The sequence below is a fragment of the Synchiropus splendidus genome, chromosome 4, assembly GCF_027744825.2.
Source record: "Synchiropus splendidus isolate RoL2022-P1 chromosome 4, RoL_Sspl_1.0, whole genome shotgun sequence".
NCBI lineage: Eukaryota > Metazoa > Chordata > Actinopteri > Syngnathiformes > Callionymidae > Synchiropus > Synchiropus splendidus.
The window spans coordinates 6780790-6801318 of record NC_071337.1 but is presented as its reverse complement, the minus strand read 5'-3'; the positions used below and the strand labels follow the sequence as shown (position 1 = coordinate 6801318).

At 46.5% G+C, this 20529-nt stretch overlaps 1 protein-coding gene and 1 long non-coding RNA gene across 7 annotated transcripts in view; one reads left to right on the top strand and one right to left on the bottom strand.

The window, feature by feature from the left end:
- Window positions 1-19824, top strand: part of hivep1 (HIVEP zinc finger 1) — a 44396-nt gene extending 24572 nt beyond the window's left edge. For 3 of the 4 annotated variants that reach the window (XM_053861594.1, XM_053861591.1, XM_053861592.1), the window contains exons 3-9: window positions 7795-7848; window positions 9486-15139; window positions 15513-15649; window positions 15734-15909; window positions 16295-16396; window positions 17346-17878; window positions 18131-19824. In XM_053861594.1, the coding sequence (XP_053717569.1) occupies window positions 7795-7848; window positions 9486-15139; window positions 15513-15649; window positions 15734-15909; window positions 16295-16396; window positions 17346-17878; window positions 18131-19234 (7760 nt within the window). In that variant the 3' untranslated portion in view covers window positions 19235-19824. Of the gene's footprint in view, window positions 1-7794; window positions 7849-9485; window positions 15140-15512; window positions 15650-15733; window positions 15910-16294; window positions 16397-17345; window positions 18006-18130 lie in introns of all 4 variants that reach the window. The other variant, XM_053861595.1, reaches the window with a different exon arrangement.
- The window catches only part of LOC128756847 (uncharacterized), a 110594-nt gene that overhangs the window by 44569 nt on the left and 45496 nt on the right, over window positions 1-20529 (bottom strand). The window lies entirely within an intron of this gene.

Here is a 20529-nt window from a genome sequence, read left to right as displayed (position 1 = left end):
GTTGTTCAGGGATTCCTCCATGTTTGTTGTTGTTGTTCTCATCCTAGCTGCCACGTGTCTTGTGTATCAGTGTGATCAGTGGAGCAGGAACTCCTGCACTTACAAAGGTTCCCTGTTCCCTAGCAAACTGTTACATTAAATTACATTTTTGTTGTAATTAATTCATCCTAATTAACTTGTTAAAGTCCCACCACTATTAACAAGTCAACGTCAAGGTTCAGGGGCAAAATCTGATCTGCCACATCATGTATTTGGCTGTTGCTGGAGTGTGTGTATAATTGAAAATTATAGTAAATCGTAAATAATAATCGAATGGAAAATAAAAACCTTCAGTATTACGTGTGAAGGAATGTTTGAGAGGTGTATTTTATGTTACTATTCATAGCTTTTGGCCCTTGACTTAGGCGGCCTTGATCCGCTGGTATTACGTGGCTGTGTAACAAGGTATTCAATAGAGACTGAGGTGTGGTGACGCATGTGATGATGCTCAGCTGGAGGCCACTGCTGACCATTGATCCAACGTGGGAGCAAAGTCCAGTTTGGCTGAGAGAAAGGTGTCGAAAGAGCCGGTACAGATGGGTGGGGGTGCACTAACACCGTGAAATAAAACTGCAGTTGGTGGGTTACCTTCTTGTTGCAACACCAAGCTTCTCCTGTGATCAGGACGTTCACGTTGTCCACAGTCTGCAGTGACTTTGCTCTATTTTTCTAGTCAGAGTCAATATTTATCTTTGCACTGGACCTCCGCGGGGGGGAAACCTCACAATTCCGCAAAAATCCATCTTCCTGTTTGTGTCGCTTCATAATACAGCGACAGAGAGGGAAAATGTTTATGTGTCGCCCTGACACCAGTGTTCACATCCTGCAGCAGCAGAGCTGTGTTCGTCGCTCTGTCGGATCTCACCTTCTCTTTGACGTTTGTGGAGCCAACTCACTCAAGGCAGCGTTTTCTAAACTCTAGCAACAGGCGTATACATTCCCATGATTTACATACGCTCATTAAACATTCCACTGGCCCAGGGACTAAAAATAGAAATCCCCCATCATCTGAAAAATATTTTTCTTTCGCCGCACAGACTGGTGCGTTTGCACACAGTGGACGACTGTTTTCTCGTTCACCCAGCGAGGAGGGAAAGTTTCTCTAAATTTCTGCTTCAGCAACCAACATCAACTTAGAAATGCGTACTCTATGTGACAATTACTTGCAAGTCTCCGACTGTACTTCGAATGTGGCAACCTTATGTTGACATCTAGACACGTTTTCACGTGACTTCAGGCTCATTCATTTCCCTCCACGTACGTCAGCAGGTTAGTGTTTTATCAGGCGCCTCTTGCAAAAGGGAGGGACGTTCCTCATGAGTTAAGAGAACTGCTTGTTCTAAAGGGGACCGTGCACGCTTTCTGAGTTAAAAAACGCTGAGCATCCATTTAGGAGTAACTTAGTTCAGCACAGCTGTCCATCCAAGGTCACTCAGGCTTCTGTCCTATTGACATCAATGAAACCATACATGAGTAACACAGGCGATGGATCATGGGACCAATGGCATTCCGATGGCCACTTCTCTGTTCAAATACAAAATCTTCTCATATTTGCAGCGTAAATGAAGCATTCCATATTGTGGCATCAGAGGAAGCCTTCCCTGTAACATTGTAATTACAGTGTAACACTGTAATTACACTTATACCAGTTTTTGCCTTTCCTTAAGACCTGCTACTGAGATGTCTTTCACGAACATGGCATGATATGTTTGCTAAAAAACGACTAAAACCTCAATTTATCGTGATCTGAATCCCCTTAAGTGCCCATGTATGGCGTCAGTGAAAAGAGTGCGATGCTTCTCAAACATGGTAAAACACCTTTTTAAAATGATCAAAAGACTCGCTTCGATTTGTGAAAAACATGATTCTGTTTTACGTTTCGTTCAAAGCTTCAAAGCCCACGTTGCTTGTCCCATTTTATTGGTGCTTTTCAGCACCAATTAATGTTGTTTTCAATGTAGTTTTGATGCAACAAAAAAGCATTTGTACCATTGTTGGGAAGAGAACAGCAGGACAAGTTTGAGTTGTCTTGTTAAAACACGATCTCACTTCCATGGAAGGTCTAAAGTTTCAAACCGAAAGTGTTTTTTTTTTTCTTTTCTGGAAGCGTGGATGTTAGCGGCTGCCTACGTAAATTCAGATTCTCTTCTTTAATGTTTGGTGACACTTAATTTATCAAGCAGGACACGCAGCAAGATAGTATCTGTGACAAAAAGGGAGGAAGAAAAGAAAGCGATTAGATGAGAGTTAAGGGTCGGGTAAACACCTCAGAGTTCTCAGCTGGTGAGTAATCTGTTGGGCAACCGGCGTTTGGCAATCGACATGAGATCCCTCCTCCTCTTCCTCTGGAGAAAGGAGGAGGAAGGCCAAGAACAGGATCCCCTGGAGGTGCCAAAGCCGGTTTAAATGACGTCACCCTGCCTGCTCTGCTCACACAGCCCCCCCTCCCTCCTCTACCCACTTTCTGGGCCTTACAGGAATTCCCCTCCTCGTCACATTATTGTGCGGAAACCACTGGCAACGCCCCGTAACGCAGAGTCGGCGCAGCTGATTGGCTGGAAATTTTGTTTTGACGCAGCTATGCAAGCACTCGTTCAGTTTTTTTTTTTTTTTTTTTTTTAATCTGCACATGAAGTCACCCAGCTTCGAGTCCAGACTTGGAAGTGAACATTGTGTCCCTCAGACTTGTGAAACTAGTTTAGCGAAGACAAACAAGCCTTTATTGCCACACGAAACTGTTGCAGTGAAGGCCAATGGTCAGGACTATTTACTGACAGCGCCGCTAAAACGCAGCCAGGGGAATTCCTGCAACATGATGCACCTTACGCACCGGCAACTGTAAAGTACTGACAGATGAGCGCAGTTCAGAGACAGGCTAGTGTCTTGCTATGAAAGTTGGTGCTCTAAAAAATGCCGAGGAACTGGACACAAATAGAATCTCACCCAAAGAATTTGGTTTATATTTGGTTTTAGAACTTGTTGAAATTGCTTTCAGAATCTGGCTTTTTCGTGCAATGCTCGCACTCAAGAACCTGAAGTGTAGATCATCTGATCCACATTGCATCTCTGGACTGTCAGCTGTGTTAGACTCTCACACTTGCCCAGTGGCCTGGTAAAAGCCAGTGGGTTGACCGGTCAGAGAGCAATGCACCCGGGCAGCTGAGAGACAACGGTGCCAGGCCCGGTACTGGAGAGCCGGTCACAGGACTAAGCAACAGAAAGGGAACACAGTAAAGCTGTGCTGGGCTCTCATACCTGAGGCTGAAATGTTCCTGCTCATGCAGCACGTTACATGAAAGGTTAAACTAATGGAATGAACTGCAGAAATCTACGTAGGCTTTTATTGAGATTTCTGCAGTTCATTCCAAGGTGTGGCGCGTCCATGTGCACACGCGCCTCTCTCCACCGTTTCTCGTTAAATAAATTTTTCACCACCGTGCCCACGCAAGTCCCAATGATCTGCGGCCTCCAGTCTGCTGCTTCTTCCACCTACAGTTTCCTGCGGGGGTACAGAAGCGAACAGATGCTGCGACGCACCGCTGTCTCAGTCCGCGCGGGAGAGAGCGCGAGAAAGTGTCATCAATATTTCATCACTATCGACTGCAGCATATTGGGGGGAAATGGAGTCAATAATAATACGCACAATTAATACAAATGTATTTAACTCCTACATTGTTTTCTGGTTTAAAAAGTTTGTGTATATATATATATTATTTTTTTTTTTTTTTTTAAAGAACGTTTACACGTTGTTTATGTTGTTCTCTAGTTGAGAACATAAACGACATGTTATAACGGTACGTGTCAATATATGATGATAGCTTACGTAGCATTATTAGTAGTATTAGCAGGTTGATGGGCAGACAGAGGCATATATACACACACACACACACACACACACACACACAGACTTTTTAAACAAGACTTTCATTTTTTTGACACAAGACACGTGGCAGCTAGGATGAGAACAACAACAACAAACATGGAGGAATCCCTGACCAAAAGCAAACAAAAGCTTCTGTTTGCTTGTTGAGGGATGTTTTTCGCTACACAATGGCCAGGGTTTCCACTCATCTGAATGTACTTGAAATTCTGATAAAATTGAAATTCTCATACAAATATTTTCAAGACATTAAAAGAGCTTTAGTTTAAATAAGGTGATATAAAAACTTGAATTTAGCAACCACCATGATTTATTGTGCTGTTGTCAAACTGATGCAAAATAAATACTATTGTGTTGTTTAAATGTATGTATGATATATATATATAGCTATATATATATAGCTCAGATGACCTGTAGGGTCAATGGTTCCATCCCACATGTGTCAGCGGAGGAGAGAGCTACTGAACATCTAAACTAAGTTGTCAGGAATCCACTCCTCTGCAGGCCAAGTGGGTCAGGGTGGGACGGGGATTCCTCCTCACTGATCCCATCTGCGCTTCCTGCTCTCAGACTGGTCCCCCCCCCCCCGAGGCCGTGTCTGTGTGAGGGTTCGTCTGCGCTGATAAGGAGTGTGTCAGATGCTGACAGCAACACATATGGCTGCACGGTCAGCTGCTGAGGCGGCGATAAACCGCTCCGTCCCCTTGACCACAGGAAGTTCACATCAGCTCACTTCCTCTAAAGGTGGCCTCCCTTCTTCATGACGGCCTGCTCTGCGGCTTGTTTATTTCTGAGCGCCTCCTCCGTCAAAGTGACTCAGTTTAGGACCGAAACGCTGCCTCTGTTTCAATCATGTGTTTCCATGTCCTCCCTCCTCGTGTTTGCTCAGCAAATGGCCCAGTGTGCAGTTGTTTCTTTCCTCGTCGGGTGTGTTAACTCTGTGTATGTTTGCACACAGCGGGTGTGTAGCGCAGGCTGGTGGAGCTGCAGTTACATAAGATCATCTCTCCCTGACTGAGAGGAAGAGGGCAGCTGCCGACCAGCATCTCGTCATCGCTCGCCTGCCCGAGCTTTTCCTCTGCTCTTGGTGTCTGCTCTGTCGTTTCTGTGAATCTCAACGCATGTGAAGACACCCTAAATCCTTGTGCTCCCGCCTGTGCTTCTCCTGTGATTTCCTTTTCCTCAGAAATCCTACGCTTTATTTGGGCTAGTTGATCATCTTCGAGGGAAAACATTCCAGTGTGGTTGCGTCACCGCTGCTGGTGAGAGTCCTTGTGCCTGGTCCCGGCTTTGTTCTGGGCCGTTGCTGGTGAACTGATGTAGCGTTGCGCATACTGATGACACCTCGCAGATGCTGTTTTCCTAAAACAAGCGGCGCTGGAGAACCAAACAAATATCTCGGATGCCTGAAGGAAGAGCGGCTGCCTGCTGGAGAATAGCCTTTTGAAATGAAGGAGCTTGGAATACCAGCGCTGATTTAGCCCAGCATCAGTGCCAGACGGGGGATTTACCCAGGAGGCAACTGCAAAACATGGACTGGCCTGAGTCCACTGCTCTGCATTTTAATGCAAGATTCAAGACATGTACTTCACATGAACATTTAAAATAAAATAAAACAAAATATTGTGGAGAACAGGCTTTTAGCTAGGAGGGCGTCTGGGCATCTGCAAAACATGAAAAAATGGACGCTCGATTCTGGACCGTAGCTTAGCCGCCAGATGCCGCCATATACCATGGTGGCCAAGCTACGGTCGCGAATTGGGCGTCCATTTTTTCATGTTTTGCAGACGCCCAGACGCCCTGCTAGCTAAAAGCCTGCAGAACTATGATGAACCAAAGGGGCTTCATCTCTAATGATTTCTTGAGGCGTTTTTTGTGAATAAAAGTGACGAACCATTTTCAAAAAGTAGTGGTTAAATTATTTTTCAAAAGTGATGTTTATTTTTAATCAACAAATGTGATGCTAATGTGATTATTATTATTATTATTATTGTGCTCTCGGGAGTCATGCAGGCGAAATAAAGAGGGGCCACATGTGGCCCCGCAAGTCCTTGCTCAGCTGTAGTGCAGCTGTGAGAACATGCAGAAGGAGTCATCAGGAGTTGATCTTCTCATTTACTGAGGGATAAATTGATAACAGTCCTGACTTGTCTTCTCTGTCCAGCGGTGAGATTTCCACACCACATACAAGCTGTGTCCAGAGATGGAGTTGGAGGAAGTCCCTGATCAGGACGTGCAGCCGAAATGTCTTAGAAAGTGGCAGAGCAAATATCAAGTTGGGTATTTCACTCTTAGGGGAAATAAAACATCGGCAGCGTGTTTTCTCATTCGCACGTCAGCCTCTTCCCTGTTTTCCCGACGGTCACTCACTACAGTCTCCATCTCAGAACAGTCCTCGGTTAGAAGCCGTTGAACTTTCCACACTTTTTTTTCCGGCTCTAGCATTGTTGAAGGCAACATCAATTAGTCTGCCATTATTGCCCTCCGGGGACCTCAATCACAAAATGCGCAGACATTTCTGCGCACGTCTCCGAGACAGAAATCCCTTCAGCCATGATGAGGGAACTTTGAACAACCTCATAATTGTTCCCTGTTGTCTTAATAACTTTGGCGGAGTTGACGGAATACTTTGTCCTTATTAAGGGTGAGGGATGAGAGGAAGGCTGCCGAGTCTGTTTCCAGTCATCGAGGCTTAGGTTTCCTGATTTCTTTCCACGCTTCAGAGCTCCACTTCACCGATGTCATTCCGCACAGGGGTCTTGTTTGTGGTCTGTTACGTAAGGAGAACAATCCAATCCATAACAGTTGAGCCTCGGACGTACACCGCCGCTAATGTGATTTTTCTTGGGCAGTAATCGCCGCTCCTCAGTGGTAAAACACAAGACATATAGCCGTCAAGCTGAGCAAACAATGAGACATTTGCCCACAAGAATCTACCCCACAAGCCTCTGACCACAAAAATAAGTACACATTATCCCTAATTGCTTTACAATAACAGTCGTTCTTCCTCGGGCAGCTGTGAGCCGCTCACTATGGCAACGATGACTGAGGGATGCGGCAGGATTTCGACTATCAGGAGTCATTTCACGGCAATCTCATTGTTAGAAAACTGATATCTTCTCAGTACCCGGGGGGGGGAGTTGCCGGAATATCCCTGCAGATGCGGAGCGTCTCCCGCGTCCTTCATTTCAAGGATGGAAACTTGTGTGTTTCCCTGGCTGTTTCTGCAGGCAGGGCACCTTTGTTTTGCTTCATGGCAGCTCGTGTGTGTTGGGGGGAGGTAGGAGAGATCTTATGTAATGCCTGGGATATAGGGAGAAGCAGAGGGAGACGGTGGAGGGTGTGACCACGGCAACGCACTAGAGCATAATCCACTGACCTCCTGCTTGAACCGCTGGTGTTTAGGCGTCCTCTGAGTATACTCAGCGTTGCATAACTTTGATTTGTTGGAGTCTTTGGCATCTATAATCATTTACAACGGCGGCACTGGGAATTGAAATGGTTTTGACTCTCTCTCTCTTTGGAGAGGGCGCAGTAGCCGGAATTAAAGGTCAGAGAAAAGGGGGCGCCTAAACAAGTGGAAGGGGCCGACTGCACACCTGATGTAGCAAGCGCTCGGCCCTGCACATAAGAGGGTGTGTTCGCGCGCAGCATCGCCTGCCTCATGATGACAGTAGTTTCCACAGTGGAATCGCGCGCTCTCTCTGAGCTTTGGAAGAAAGTCTGTTTTTCATTTGAAAGGTCCTGCTGCAGCCGTGTGGGCAGCATCCCCAGTATCATGAGTTCCACTCTGCAAAGCCCTCGCTCTGGTGTCTCGGCTCACATTTTCACCCCTGGACTTGGATCTGAAAAGGCTTTCTGCTTTTGTGTTGCAGATAAAATCGAAGAAGCACAGAAGGAGCTTAAGGACCCCAAGAGCTCACAGAAAGGTAAGACGGTGACCAGCCTTTTCGCCTCCTCAGGCCCTTCTTTGACGTACTGTAGAGTATATTAAAGAATAAGTTACACAAGTGCATCGGCGAAGGTGGTCTGGCCGAATCAACTGGACTTAACATGACGACATTAACCTTTAAAAAGGAAGCTGTGTTTATTTGCAGGCCGCGCATGCTTTAATGGAATCAGCCACTGTTAATCAGATTGAGAGGAGACTGTAAGGACACAAGCGAGAATATCCAAGTCGCCCTCTCGCAGTACATGAGGTCAGCGCACAAGAATGAGCTTACAGCTCTGTGTTTCGTAAAGTCAACAGAAACCTGAACTTTTCATACATTCCCTTCATGGGGTCCTGCTCAGTCAAGGTCTTTGTCCCTACAAATCAAACACATTTTTTTTCTGTATGAAAATTGTTCTTTATGATTTGTATGGACATTTTGTGTTGCAGGAATTATTTGTGTTTATGTGACCGAATTTTCTTCTGTTTTTTTTTGTTGACATTGAAGCACAACTTTTTTCCCCTGAAAAGCTTGTGTTCTTAACTATAGAATTTGAGTACATATCTCTATAGCTACAGATTTTCAGAATGTCTGTCCTTGCAGTTTTCCTAGAGAAGAGCCCAGACTTCCAACCCAATAAATTCTAAGTGTTTATTTCAATAGTTAATTTTGTTGGGCTGAATTGTACTTCTACTCTGTGTGTGTGTATTCAGTTCTGGCAATAGTGCAGAGGTGGGAAATTAAATTTCCTAAAGAGCCACATTAGAAACTGCAACTATTGTGAGGGGCCATCATCAAAAGAAAGACTGCAATCACCACAAAACATGATGGAAAAATATCCAAAATATACCAAAAGGACAAAATGAACCTAAAACAATCAAATGTAAGTAAGGATATTAAGTGTAAATATGCCATGAAACCTATTGAAATATTACATTTTATACACATTTGAATATAAATTCTTGTAATAATATGTCAATATATATTTTCAATGTTCTTTTGATGTATTTTGAGGAACATGAAAAACACAAATATGGCCAATGAAAAGAAGACATTTTTAGTCTTTAAACTAGAGCATGCTATATTTACTGCTGAATTGGTGGTGGTGGTGACTAAAAGAGACAGAACAAACAACAACATATCAGTTACAGAAAAGGGCCACCAAAATGCAGGGCCACATATGGCCCCAGGGCCACACTTTGCCAAGGTCTGCAATAGCGGGATAGAGCCACAAAGATTGTATTTATGATGATGTGTGCCGTACCAAACAGCAGCTAATACAAACTAAGAAGAGCCCGGTTGTTCTGCGCAGCTCTCGGAGCTCGCATGTTTGTGGAGAAAAGGATTAAGTTATGTAAAGACAAGGCGTTCCTTAATCTAATTACGCTGCTGCCCTGAGGGAACCCTGACCTCATACTGGGAAATACCTACACAAGCCAGGAATCAGTGACGGGGCACTAGTTTCATTACGCAACGCATCCTTGCTGGGTCAAATCAGCCACACATGGGGCAACAAACAAACAAGGTTTAGATCATTCATAAAGTCAATTACAAGCCGGGTCTACCAAGTGTTTAGATTTGTCCTCTTGTTGCATCTGTTGCTCATTGCCGTGTTTCCATCTCTCCGTCCAAAGGGATCACTGACAGCAGAAGAAATGCGGAGAGCGTTAAAGGCCTGAAGAGGAAAAAGGTTGTTGGGGAGAACCAGTTAAAGAAAATTCCAAAATCTCCGGTGAAGAAACCTCTGAAGCAGAAGCCCCCTGAGGATACGCACCATGTGACATCTAAAGAAACCATCCCTTCTTGCTCTACCAGCAGTCCTTCCCAAAACTCGCCCTCAAGCGGTGCAAAGGTCGATCCACAACATGTCCACCCCGTCGCTCCAACACCTGATGAAGGTGATTCTTCTGCTGAGCGGGACAGGGTGAAGCAAGAGGATGTGCCCTCAAGTCCAGCAAACCTTTATGAGAGTGCTGCAACTTCACTAAGCGTTTCTCATACAGCCACCAGTGAGAGCGAACGCCCCGAAGGGGATCTTCCGCAAGCGAGTGCCCCGCTCGATGTCTTACTGCGGGCCATGGAGTCTGATTTGAGTATTCTGGCTGAGAGGAAAAAGCAGCTCACGACCATTGGTAAACCTTACTCGTTTGCAGCTCAACCCAGTGGTGGGGTCACAAATATGTCGGCGCTGAATGTGGGTCTGCAGACTCCACACATGCAGACGTACTACATCGACAAACAAGGCAACTTCATTGGCATTGCACCACCACTTCAGTCGAATGTGCAGGCACCCTTACAGGGCGGCCCACTCCAGCCCCCACCCATTCCCCAACACTTCATGCCTGTAGTCTCAAATCCAGAACAACCAAGATTGCACATGAGCATTAATGCTGGACCAGCCACGATCACTCACACGCCCATTCCCCCAAGCTCTAAGATTCTACCGCAAAGCCAACCCCCGGTGGTGCAGACATGCCAGTCCATCTCAGCCAGCGTTCCCAGCACCATTCAAGTTCCAGTGACGCCTGGCACCAACCAGGTTCAGGTGGCAACCGTGATGAACATTGGTGTCGACCAGGTCTCCAAGGACCAAAAGCCGAAGAAGCAAGGAAAGTATGTCTGCGAGTACTGCAGTCGAGCGTGTGCAAAACCGAGTGTGCTGCTCAAGCACATCAGGTCTCACACAGGTGAAAGGCCATACCCTTGTGTCACTTGTGGCTTCTCTTTCAAAACCAAAAGCAACTTGTACAAGCACAAGAAATCACACGCCCACGCTATAAAACTGGGTCTGATTGCACGCTCCGAATCAGGTGGAGGATCACTTTCACAGGAATCAGATAAAGCTGTCGGGACGCATTCTGAGGCGGAAGATAGTGGCGACAGCGACGAGGATGGGAGCACTGTGGAACATGACCCTGAATCCTCTCAGGGAAGTGTTGCAACTTTGTCTGAGAAGAGCTTACAGTGTGCTGCCACCACACAAGTGGAAGTAGACTCTTCATTGGAGTCAATGAAACCAGCACTCGTCCAGCGTGCTCATGAACCCAAAGTGACCGCTGCACTTCCAAAAGTTGTTGTCTATCCAGTTAATGTCTCACCTCTCAGGGCAGACAGCCCAAGGGTAACGGGGTCAGCCCCTGAGCAGACAGCGGCCCAACGGCAACGAGAGTTTCAGGTGGCCAATCTACGAACAAACATAACAGTCCTGTCATCTCTGAAGGAAGTGGAAGGTACAAATCCTGCGCTAGAAACTGTAAGTGAAGATGAAGACCAACAGTGCAAGTCCCCCCTGCTCGGGGGCCACGGTCAGCTTCAGAGGCAACAAGCAACTGATTTTTCGCAACAGCAACAAGCAAAGTGTTTGTTAAGTCCACGCAGTTTGGGAAGTACCGATTCAGGCTACTTCTCTCGCTCTGAAAGTGCAGATCAGGCCATGAGTCCGCCAAGTCCATTTGTCAAGATAACGCCGCCAGGAGAAACTGACATAACAAAGAATGGACTCGTCAACGTCTCTCCTGTTGTGGCTACAGTCATGCATGTAACAACTGAGAGGAAGACGCAAGCTACTGAAGGGCAGATGCGCCCCCCATTGGAAGCAAAAGCGCTGTCCCTGGAAGAGCGAATCTCGAAGCTAATATCGGACAATGAAGCAGTAGTTGACAACAAGCAGCTTGATAGTGTAAAACCGAGACGAACATCACTTTCCAGAAGAGGTAGCATTGATTCACCAAAATCATACATATTTAAAGACTCTTTTCAGTTTGATCTGAAGCCAATGGGAAGGAGGTCCAGCTCCAGCTCAGACATCCCAAAGTCCCCCTTCACTCCAACAGATAAATCGAAGCCCGTGTTCCTTTTATCTGTTCCATCTCAATATCCCCCGATGGACTGTTTGCCAATTACAAGAAGTAACTCGATGCCAACCACGCCAGGAAATTCCGCTCTTCCACTCAGCATCGCCCATCTTCCACATCCTTTGCGAATCTGTCACTCATTTGATGAGAAAATAAGTTCGTTGAATGATGATGTTTTTTCATCCGCTCCCACCACCCCAAATCCAGCAATACATTCACGCACCTTGGTCAGACAATCTGCCGTTGTGGAGGACTTTTCCACGGGCGAGGGACACATGCTTCCCTCTGTACGTTCCATGGAAGACGGTTACCATGTTTACAGTAATTCTACAGAGATCATGCAGCGGAGCCGATCTTTCGAGTTTGGCCAGGAAAGGCAGAGGAAGCCACTGCAGAACAAAGGTACTATGTATGAATGTGAAACTTGTCGGAACAGGTACAGGAAATTGGAGAATTTTGAAACGCACAAAAAATTCTATTGTTCAGAGCTTCACGGGCCAAAGAACAAGCCCAATGTTGTGAAAGAAACAGATCAGGATGTCTTTCAGGTTACTGTACAACAACAGCTGATTTCTAGATCGGGATCAGGAACACTGGAGCAACAGACATCGATAAGGAAAAGGAGGAAAATGAAAAGTGTTGGAGATGAGGATGATCAGTCTCCGACTGAAACGAAACCACCGTGTTCAGTTAGTTTTGATTCATGTCAACTGCAGACCTCACTGACCAATCCGGCAATGCCTCAGCATGCGGTTATTGTCGACCAGCATAAGAACAACCCGCTTAAACAGCCTCAAATTCAGCTCCTGTCAAGAGGCTCAAGCAGTACAGAATCCAGACTGTCACCAATACGAGAGACTCAAATCAGCAGCTCACCTAAAGGGGAAATGCAACGACAGGGCAGTGGTACTTCAGTCATCAGACACACTAATTCTTTAAGTCGGCCAAGTTCTTTCGAGACAGAAACTATTGAAAGAGTTTCTTCCATTGAGATCAAGGAAAAGGAGCTCCTGAACAAGCCTAAAGGGGAGAACACAGTTTCTGATAGCTACCCAGAAAACATCTCAAATCCAAAAAGTACAAACTATGGAAGGGAACGAATGGGGCAAAGCGTTGAGGAGAACTCGCCAGTAACAGCCGGTGAGCACACAACTCCCGTACACCAATCCCGTCTCGTGCGTCAAAACAACATCCAGGTGCCTGAGATTTTGGTCACAGAAGATTCGGATAGGGAGCATGAAACACAGACATCTGAGTCAACAGAAAAACCTGTGGATCAGTTTAACTGGCCTCAAAGAAGCGAGAGTTTGTCAAAGTTACCAACAGAGAAACTTCCTCCTAAAAAGAAAAGAATCCGTCTGGCACAAATGGACCACTCCTCTGGGGATTCCAGCTTTGAGTCGAGTCTTTCTCGTAGCCTCAGTCGAGACAGTAGTCTCTCACGCTGTTCTAGCATCTCTGCGTCTTTTGACAGAGATGAGCCATCCAGATCTGAAAGTCCTCTAAGAGTGGAGTGTGTCAGCAAAACGGCTGAGCCTCAGGGGCAGCCAACAGCCTTCAACACCCTGGGTGTGCCAGGAATAATGAGGCGTGCTGCATCTGAACAGATCACTTGCACCCAACCGTCGGTGGAAATTTCATGTGACTACCGGAGCAAGTCCTTTGACTGTGGAAATGTCTCACCCAGAAGATCTCCGTCACCTGTTCCGCAGGCAAAAAGTGGACAAGTAAACCAAGTTCCCTTAATTGAAAGGCGGCGCGGCCCATTGGTCCGACAAATGTCTTTGAAGATCGGCCCAGAGAGTCAGCAGTCGATTCAGAAACCGGTCCTACCCCACGATAAGACCTCGTTCACAAATATTAGTTCCTTCAACCAGTACAGATCCCAACAAATTCACATTGCCAACAGGCGGACTGTAGCCCAGCCTTTCGTCCTACAGTCTGGAGAACTGCCCTTACAGAAGAATGAAAAAATGGTGCAGAGCATCAATTTGGGGAGCCCAACTCAACAGCCTCAAATTCACGGACTTCCGCACCCTTGGCATCAGACCTCCAGAGTTCAAATAAGCCAGAAGGTACAACCATTGAACCAGATATTTGTTTGCCGAGAAAATGTACAAAGCAAGCAAACAGACCCGCAAGAAAGCAAATCTTTAGTGCCCAAATACCAACTCCAGTGCCCTGCTTTGAGAGCAAGCCAAACATTTACCTTTTCACATGGAACTCAGCTGACCATGCCAATCTTAACCATCCCAATTGCCAATCCAGTTCTGAGTGTTTCAAAGTCCTCAGACAGACACAAGAATGTATACAATGCGCATCCAAATCAATTGGCGCCTGAGACAAAAATCGTTTTCCCAAGCGAAATGCAGAGGGATCAATTTGATCAGTCACAATCCGGTGTTAAAACACTGCCACAAATACTTATAACCCATGAACAAATGCAGTCGGCTCCTGCGATCTCATACAAGAACAGTCTCTCTCCCTCTCAGGGTGGAGAAGATGATAATCACACACTTGGCAGTCAGAACAATTCCACAGAGGGAGCATCTAGTCTTGAGTCTACAACTTGCACACCCAAAATGGCGTCTGTAAATCTTTGTCCCCAGCAAGAACCCACCGCCTCCAGCAAAAGAATGTTGTCACCCGCCAACAGCTTGGACATTTACATGGAAAAGCACCAGAAACGTGCCAAGGATGAACACGGGGTAGCCTGTCTGACAGATGGCAGGTCGGTCAGTTATCTGCACTCCAAGATGGCAGAGGTGACTCGCCAGAGGAAACTAACACTTGTTAGACAGGTCTGCACCACAGAGCCAGTCGACAGCCCCATTGAATCTGACGCCCCCCCACTGCCACAAGTTACAGGGGACCAAGAGAAGGACTCGGAGGCTACAGATGATGTCAAACCAATGTCACCTGACTGTACTCGGGTGGAGAAAAACACAAGCATCGTCATCCCTGAGATCTTGAACACACCAAGCGAGCAGAACAATGCGAATCCTGCAACTCATCTTAAACCTCTCGAAAAATCGGACGAGCAAAGATGGACTCCAAGCAAATCCCCTATTAGGCCCTCCAGTTTCCAGAGTGGGCAAGTAAAACTGACGGCGTCCGTTTCTGTGGTCAACACCAAAGACAGTCATCGCCTGTCTTTCCCCAGCTTGAAGACCACCACCACTTACACATGGTGCTTCTTGATGAAGAGGAAGCCCATCCACGTGCCCCAGACGGATCTAAAGACCTCCGCGTATGCTTCCTGGGCAGTAAGCCCAAACAACCCAAACCCACTTGGCTTGCCCACCAAGGTCGTCATGGCTCTGTTTGACTCGAAGCAAAGCTCCAAAAAAATACATTACACCTCAGCCATAAGGACGTCGGGAAAATCGGATATCGTGTCGTACTCAGGCAAACTAAAAGACGTCATGCCAAGGGTAAGCATGCGACCTGTGACAGTGGGACCTTGAATCTGTTCTGTTTCAAAACCATTTTCTCAACAAGAAATAATAAGTTAATTAATCTGTTCTTAGCGGAGTAATGAAAAACAACATTTTGTAAGAAGGTAAATTTGACAATGACAATTCCTCATCGGCTTTGGAAAGTGCGCTAATATCAAATACTGTTGAAACACTACTGGCTCACCCAAGTAAGTCTTAATTTCCACTTTCAAGTAAAGAAGTTATTGAAGATTAGGAGCAGTTTTTCTTCAGTTCAACTTTTAGGGAGTTGAAGCTGCAAGTTCCCACTGTATTTATACAACATTGTGTCGTTTTGTATGAGGTGTCTTCATTGATTCAATAATTCTAGGTGCCAGTGACCAAAAGACCTGTATCAGCAGAGAGCAGAAGTAAAGTCCAACCTGAAACTCAGACCAGCAACGAGTCTGAGAAGGACAGCAGCTCCTCCAAGCAAGAACCAAGACGGGTCAAAATATTCGATGGCGGGTAAGACTGAGCTATTGGCTTCGACAAAACTCCTGTTTTTTAAGAAAAAGCCCTGTTTAACTGGCGTATGTTCTCCCCCGCTAGATACAAATCCAATGAAGAATACGTCTACGTACGAGGTCGGGGCCGTGGTAAATACATCTGCGAGGAGTGTGGGATTCGCTGCAAGAAGCCGAGCATGCTGCGCAAACATATTCGCACCCACTCGGATGTACGGCCGTACCACTGTGTCCACTGCAACTTCTCCTTCAAGACAAAAGGTGAGCGTAATGCTGTGAAGCCTTTCTACAACAAGAAAATGACATCTCCTGATTTTGATCTGCTTCCACTGAGGGCTACTGACCACTGCTGACCTGGCAAAGCTGTCTTTCTACGGCGTCTGAAAAGGACACAATGTTCAAAGCCCTTATTTTTGTTGCAACTCTGAAATTCAAAAAGGAGGTTACACCATCCGTTGAACCAAGATATCATGATTCACCAGTCTTTATAGAACTTGACTTCCCACGCGACACTGCAGAACAGCACTCGGTGTCACAGCAACCCACGTTCCTTTAAAAATGTCTTCATCAGTTACTGTGCCTTTACATGCAGTAAACCCAGAGATAATTGTCTGATCTAAAAGCTGCGCATTGCTGAATCTTACAGGAAATCTGACCAAGCATATGAAGTCTAAGGCTCACAGTAAGAAGTGCTTGGAGATGGGGGTGCCAGCAGGACTCATTGAAGATCAGGAGGCTGAAGACTCAGGTATATTGTCCTCTAAACACATTTCCAGTGGAATAACAAGTGCCCTGACAATGGTGTGTGATGCCAACAAGGATTCACTTTGGCTCCGTTGCTGTTAATCGATAGCGCTGCGAAGGTCTAATTAGAAATTCTAAATGCAGCTTCTTCCTGTGTTAACTCAGAGCGCACGTGGGTGGTATGCACCGCGTTAAGAAAGAGGAAATTGCTGCATCTAAAATTAGAAAAAACAAAAACAACCAGAATGGAGCAGCTTAAAAGCGCAGCGCTGGTCTCTACGGCCATATTTGTTTTCCCTCCTCTGCTGCGTCGAGGATGGAGTCTTGGGGGGTAAAACTGCTGGGAGGTTTCCACAATGTGTGGTGCTGATCACGAATGTTCAGTTGGTGAGGCTTTTTTTAGTGCAAACCATGTGTCATGTGCTGCCTGCATCACTTCCTGACTCAAGCAGTCAGAATCCTTTGTTGACTTCTAACTGCCATCCGCATGAAACACATCCCATGATAAAATAATATGTTTTTTCTTCCAAGAAAGTTGTGCCTTGCGACATGGAGAGGACACACTTTTCGACTAGTCCTGGTGGAGAAGTGGGAGTCCTGCTCATCCTTGATCTTACTCTGAGAACAGGGCAGTTGGGATGCACTCACACTCACTCGTGACCGTGTATACCTAGATGAACCCTGTTGGTGCTAAAAGGGACTGGAAAAGTGAGCTTTTGGAAGGATGTCTCCTTTAGAGGAAGGGTAACAGGGTTTATCCTCACCACTGCCCCGTCCCATGAGACAAGCCAGTTAATCCGCCTTAAAGAATCCAGTCAGAATTCTTCCTGGACTGCTTCCCAGTGAGGTGAATCAGTCCCTGGGGCGGAATTGGGTCACACTGGGGAGACAGTATTTCCTGTTAGTCGTAGCCACGCGCCTTAAATATGGCTAATGTGTCATCCATTTTACAGGTGACCGCAGTCATGTAAGCAGCGCTGACCGTCAGGACTCAGACGGGGATGATTCCGAGGGTCCGGACGATGAGGAGAACGATGACAACGAAGAAGAGGAAGAAGACAGCCAGGCAGAATCTGGCTTGTCCACTAACCCGTCTGTCTCTGCCAGCCCTCAGCACGTCACCTCCAAAGACGCTGAAGTCCCGCCGAGTGCCCTGCTGGCCCAGATGTCCATCAGCTCAGTTTCTCTCGCGCTGTCTCAGACTCAGCCTCCTGAGTTTCACACATCTGACTCCGAGTCTGTCCCAATGATGAGCCCAGTGTCCCTGAGCAAGCAAATGTCCATCCCCAGACCCTTTTATAGCTCAGCTCCCCACCCCACCTCGCCTCCGCCCATCCCTGGCACGTCTGACTCCTACACCTCAGACACAGAATCGGTGCACATGATGAGCCCGGTGTCACCCTGCAGACAGATGTCCATCGACTATCCCGACTTTGACGTCCCCCCCAGTCCCCCAGTGCCAGGCAAAGGCTTCAAGCTTGGCCAGGTGAGCCCTGTCTATACTCATTGTGTGTCACTCTGCTCATCGCAGCCTGCTTCCCATGTTTCCTATCTCCGAAAATACTGCATGTGAGACACTTCCTCAATGCGCCCGTGAATGCTGCGAAATGAAGGTGAATAGTGTTATTCGTCTTCTTGAATCAGCCTTTGAAATTCAACTAAATACATATTAAACTTCTTCAGATGGAATCTTTGCCGACAGAAAGAGATGCTTTAACGTTCTCCCTTGGCTTTACAGGGCACCTCCTCTGCACCTCCGACTGTTCCAGCCAGTGACTCCGGAATGCCAGTCGACCGCAGCACTCAGACCTCCTCCTTTCCTTCTCAGAGTGCCATCCAGTTTCCATCTCACAACATCTCCCAAGTACCGGAGACCCAGACGCACTTGTTCAGTCACCTTCCCCGGCACTCGCAGCAACCAATTCACAACGCCTACAGCATGGTCCCTGTTGGTGGGATACAACTGGTACCCACTGGTCTGGCAGCGTATTCAACCTTTGTGCCCATCCAAGCTGGCCCAGTCCAACTTACAATCCCGGCGGTGAGCGTCATTCACAGGAACACGTCCCCATTGCCGCCCTCCATCACGCCACCCCAACCAGAAGGATTGCAGAGCCAACCCTTGGTGGTCCAGGAGCCCATCAGCAGTGTCCTGCCGTGCTTCCCTCTGGGTCAGGTGGCTGGATTGCAAGGCTCCACAGTGCAGTCAGTGGGACTTGAGACGTTGAACCTCATGGGTTTGACGAACACTGGCGTGGGGTCTACCCAGCTTTTACCCCAACAAGGGCTCACCCTCGGTGCTACCCTGGGCCTTCAGGTTTTAGCGGCAAACCCCACCAGCCAGTGCAGCAACAGCACCCAGACCCATGTCCCAGGCTTGCAAATAGTCAACATCGCCCTTCCTGCACTTATCCCCTCACTGAGCCCCCTGTCCACACTCAGCCCTCTACCTGTTGCCTCTGACAGACAAGGAAGCCCGGACACGTTTGGAGCACAACCACCCCAAACAGAAACGGCTTCCTCGAGCCGTGTGACTGCTTCGCCTCCTGATTCCTCTGTCATAAGCAGCCCTCCAGAACTGACTGCCGGCAGAAGGTCAAGCCCTGAAGGGAGCAGCGATGCAGAGCCCAGAGAAACTGTGGAAAGGCACAAGCGGGAAAAATCCCCAAAGCAAAACACAGCACCAAAACCTCAAGTGGAAAGTGGAAAAGACTCTCCAGCTGAAGGAACTAGTGACCCCACAGCAACCAGACCACCAGCAGGGGTCGGCTGGCAGAAGGCGAACGAAGACTTCAACGAGGCATCCAGTGACGATGAGGACAGACTGGTGATTGCCACCTGAACTGTCGTGGAAAAAAAAGCTCTTTGTTTATTTTTTTGTAATTTTTGTCACTTTGTACGACTGAAAACACTTCGGGGGGCGGCGCTCCTTCGCGCACCCCCCCCTTCAAAGCACAGATGCTGACATTCATTCTTGTATGTGCAATTCTGAAAGATTATAATAATGACCAATCATTTTATTTTTACCTTTGTGTCAGCTCACAAACATTCTTTTGTACATGTTGTATAGACAATTGTGCCTTTATGGAATATCTCGTTACAAAACTGTAAATACTTCCTTACAACTGTAGTCGCTCGTGTTTATTCCCAAAACTAGAGGCAAAACAGTGACAGAAGATTTTATGATAGAGGTCATTCGTAAATTTATGGAATCATAAATGTCGTGCTGGTATATGTACATTTCTATGGATTATGGGGCAATGTTTTTGTGTACAGATGTTGTGTTCAACTATTTATTACCATTCATCTAGTGCCCACTATGATCGCTGAGTTCATACGTCTGTGCATTATGGTAGCTTCACATTGCTGTATCAATATTATTAAATGTATCAGTAAAAACCTGTTTACAAGCATCAAAGGTATATGTGTTACTTCATGACTGCAGACACAAGTTGACATGCTGCATGCTCAGCAGGGAAGCTGGGACAACCCTAGCTTATACATAGATGACCAGCTCGACTGACAGAACAGTGAAGTACAAGTATCAGTACTGTTCTCATTATGACTGACAACAGTGTTAACCTAGAATATTTTGCTTGTGTCCATGTATAATACTACTCAAGAACAAGAAACCAGTTAATACAGGTGTTACACACCCACAAAGTACTTTTGAATACAAAAAACAGAAGTAAGTACTATGCACATTAATTGTAAAACTATGGCACCTGTTGCAGTAGTTGCAAATAATGAACTACAAGGCCTGCTTTTTGTTGTATTCCTTTCCAAACTGCAGGTACTTTCAATATTCATCACCACTTGACTTTATCATCACTTGTCTCCTTCTACTACGACTCACACGACTGAACAATGTATTTTTTTTCCTCCCACAAAAAAAGTTATGTTTCCACAACTCCAAATCTAAAGATGTCTTGGAGGCCCTGACAAATGCTACTACTGCAGGATAACAAGTACTTCTATTTCCCCATCTAATCCACCCTCTCAATGACCTTGAGTACATCTCCACTATAGATAGATGCTCAAGATGTAGATAGCTACTGCTGGTTTAATTCCCCAACTACTGCTGGTACTGCTACTTTACCTGTGCCACTATCGCCACCCAAAACACATAACTTTTGA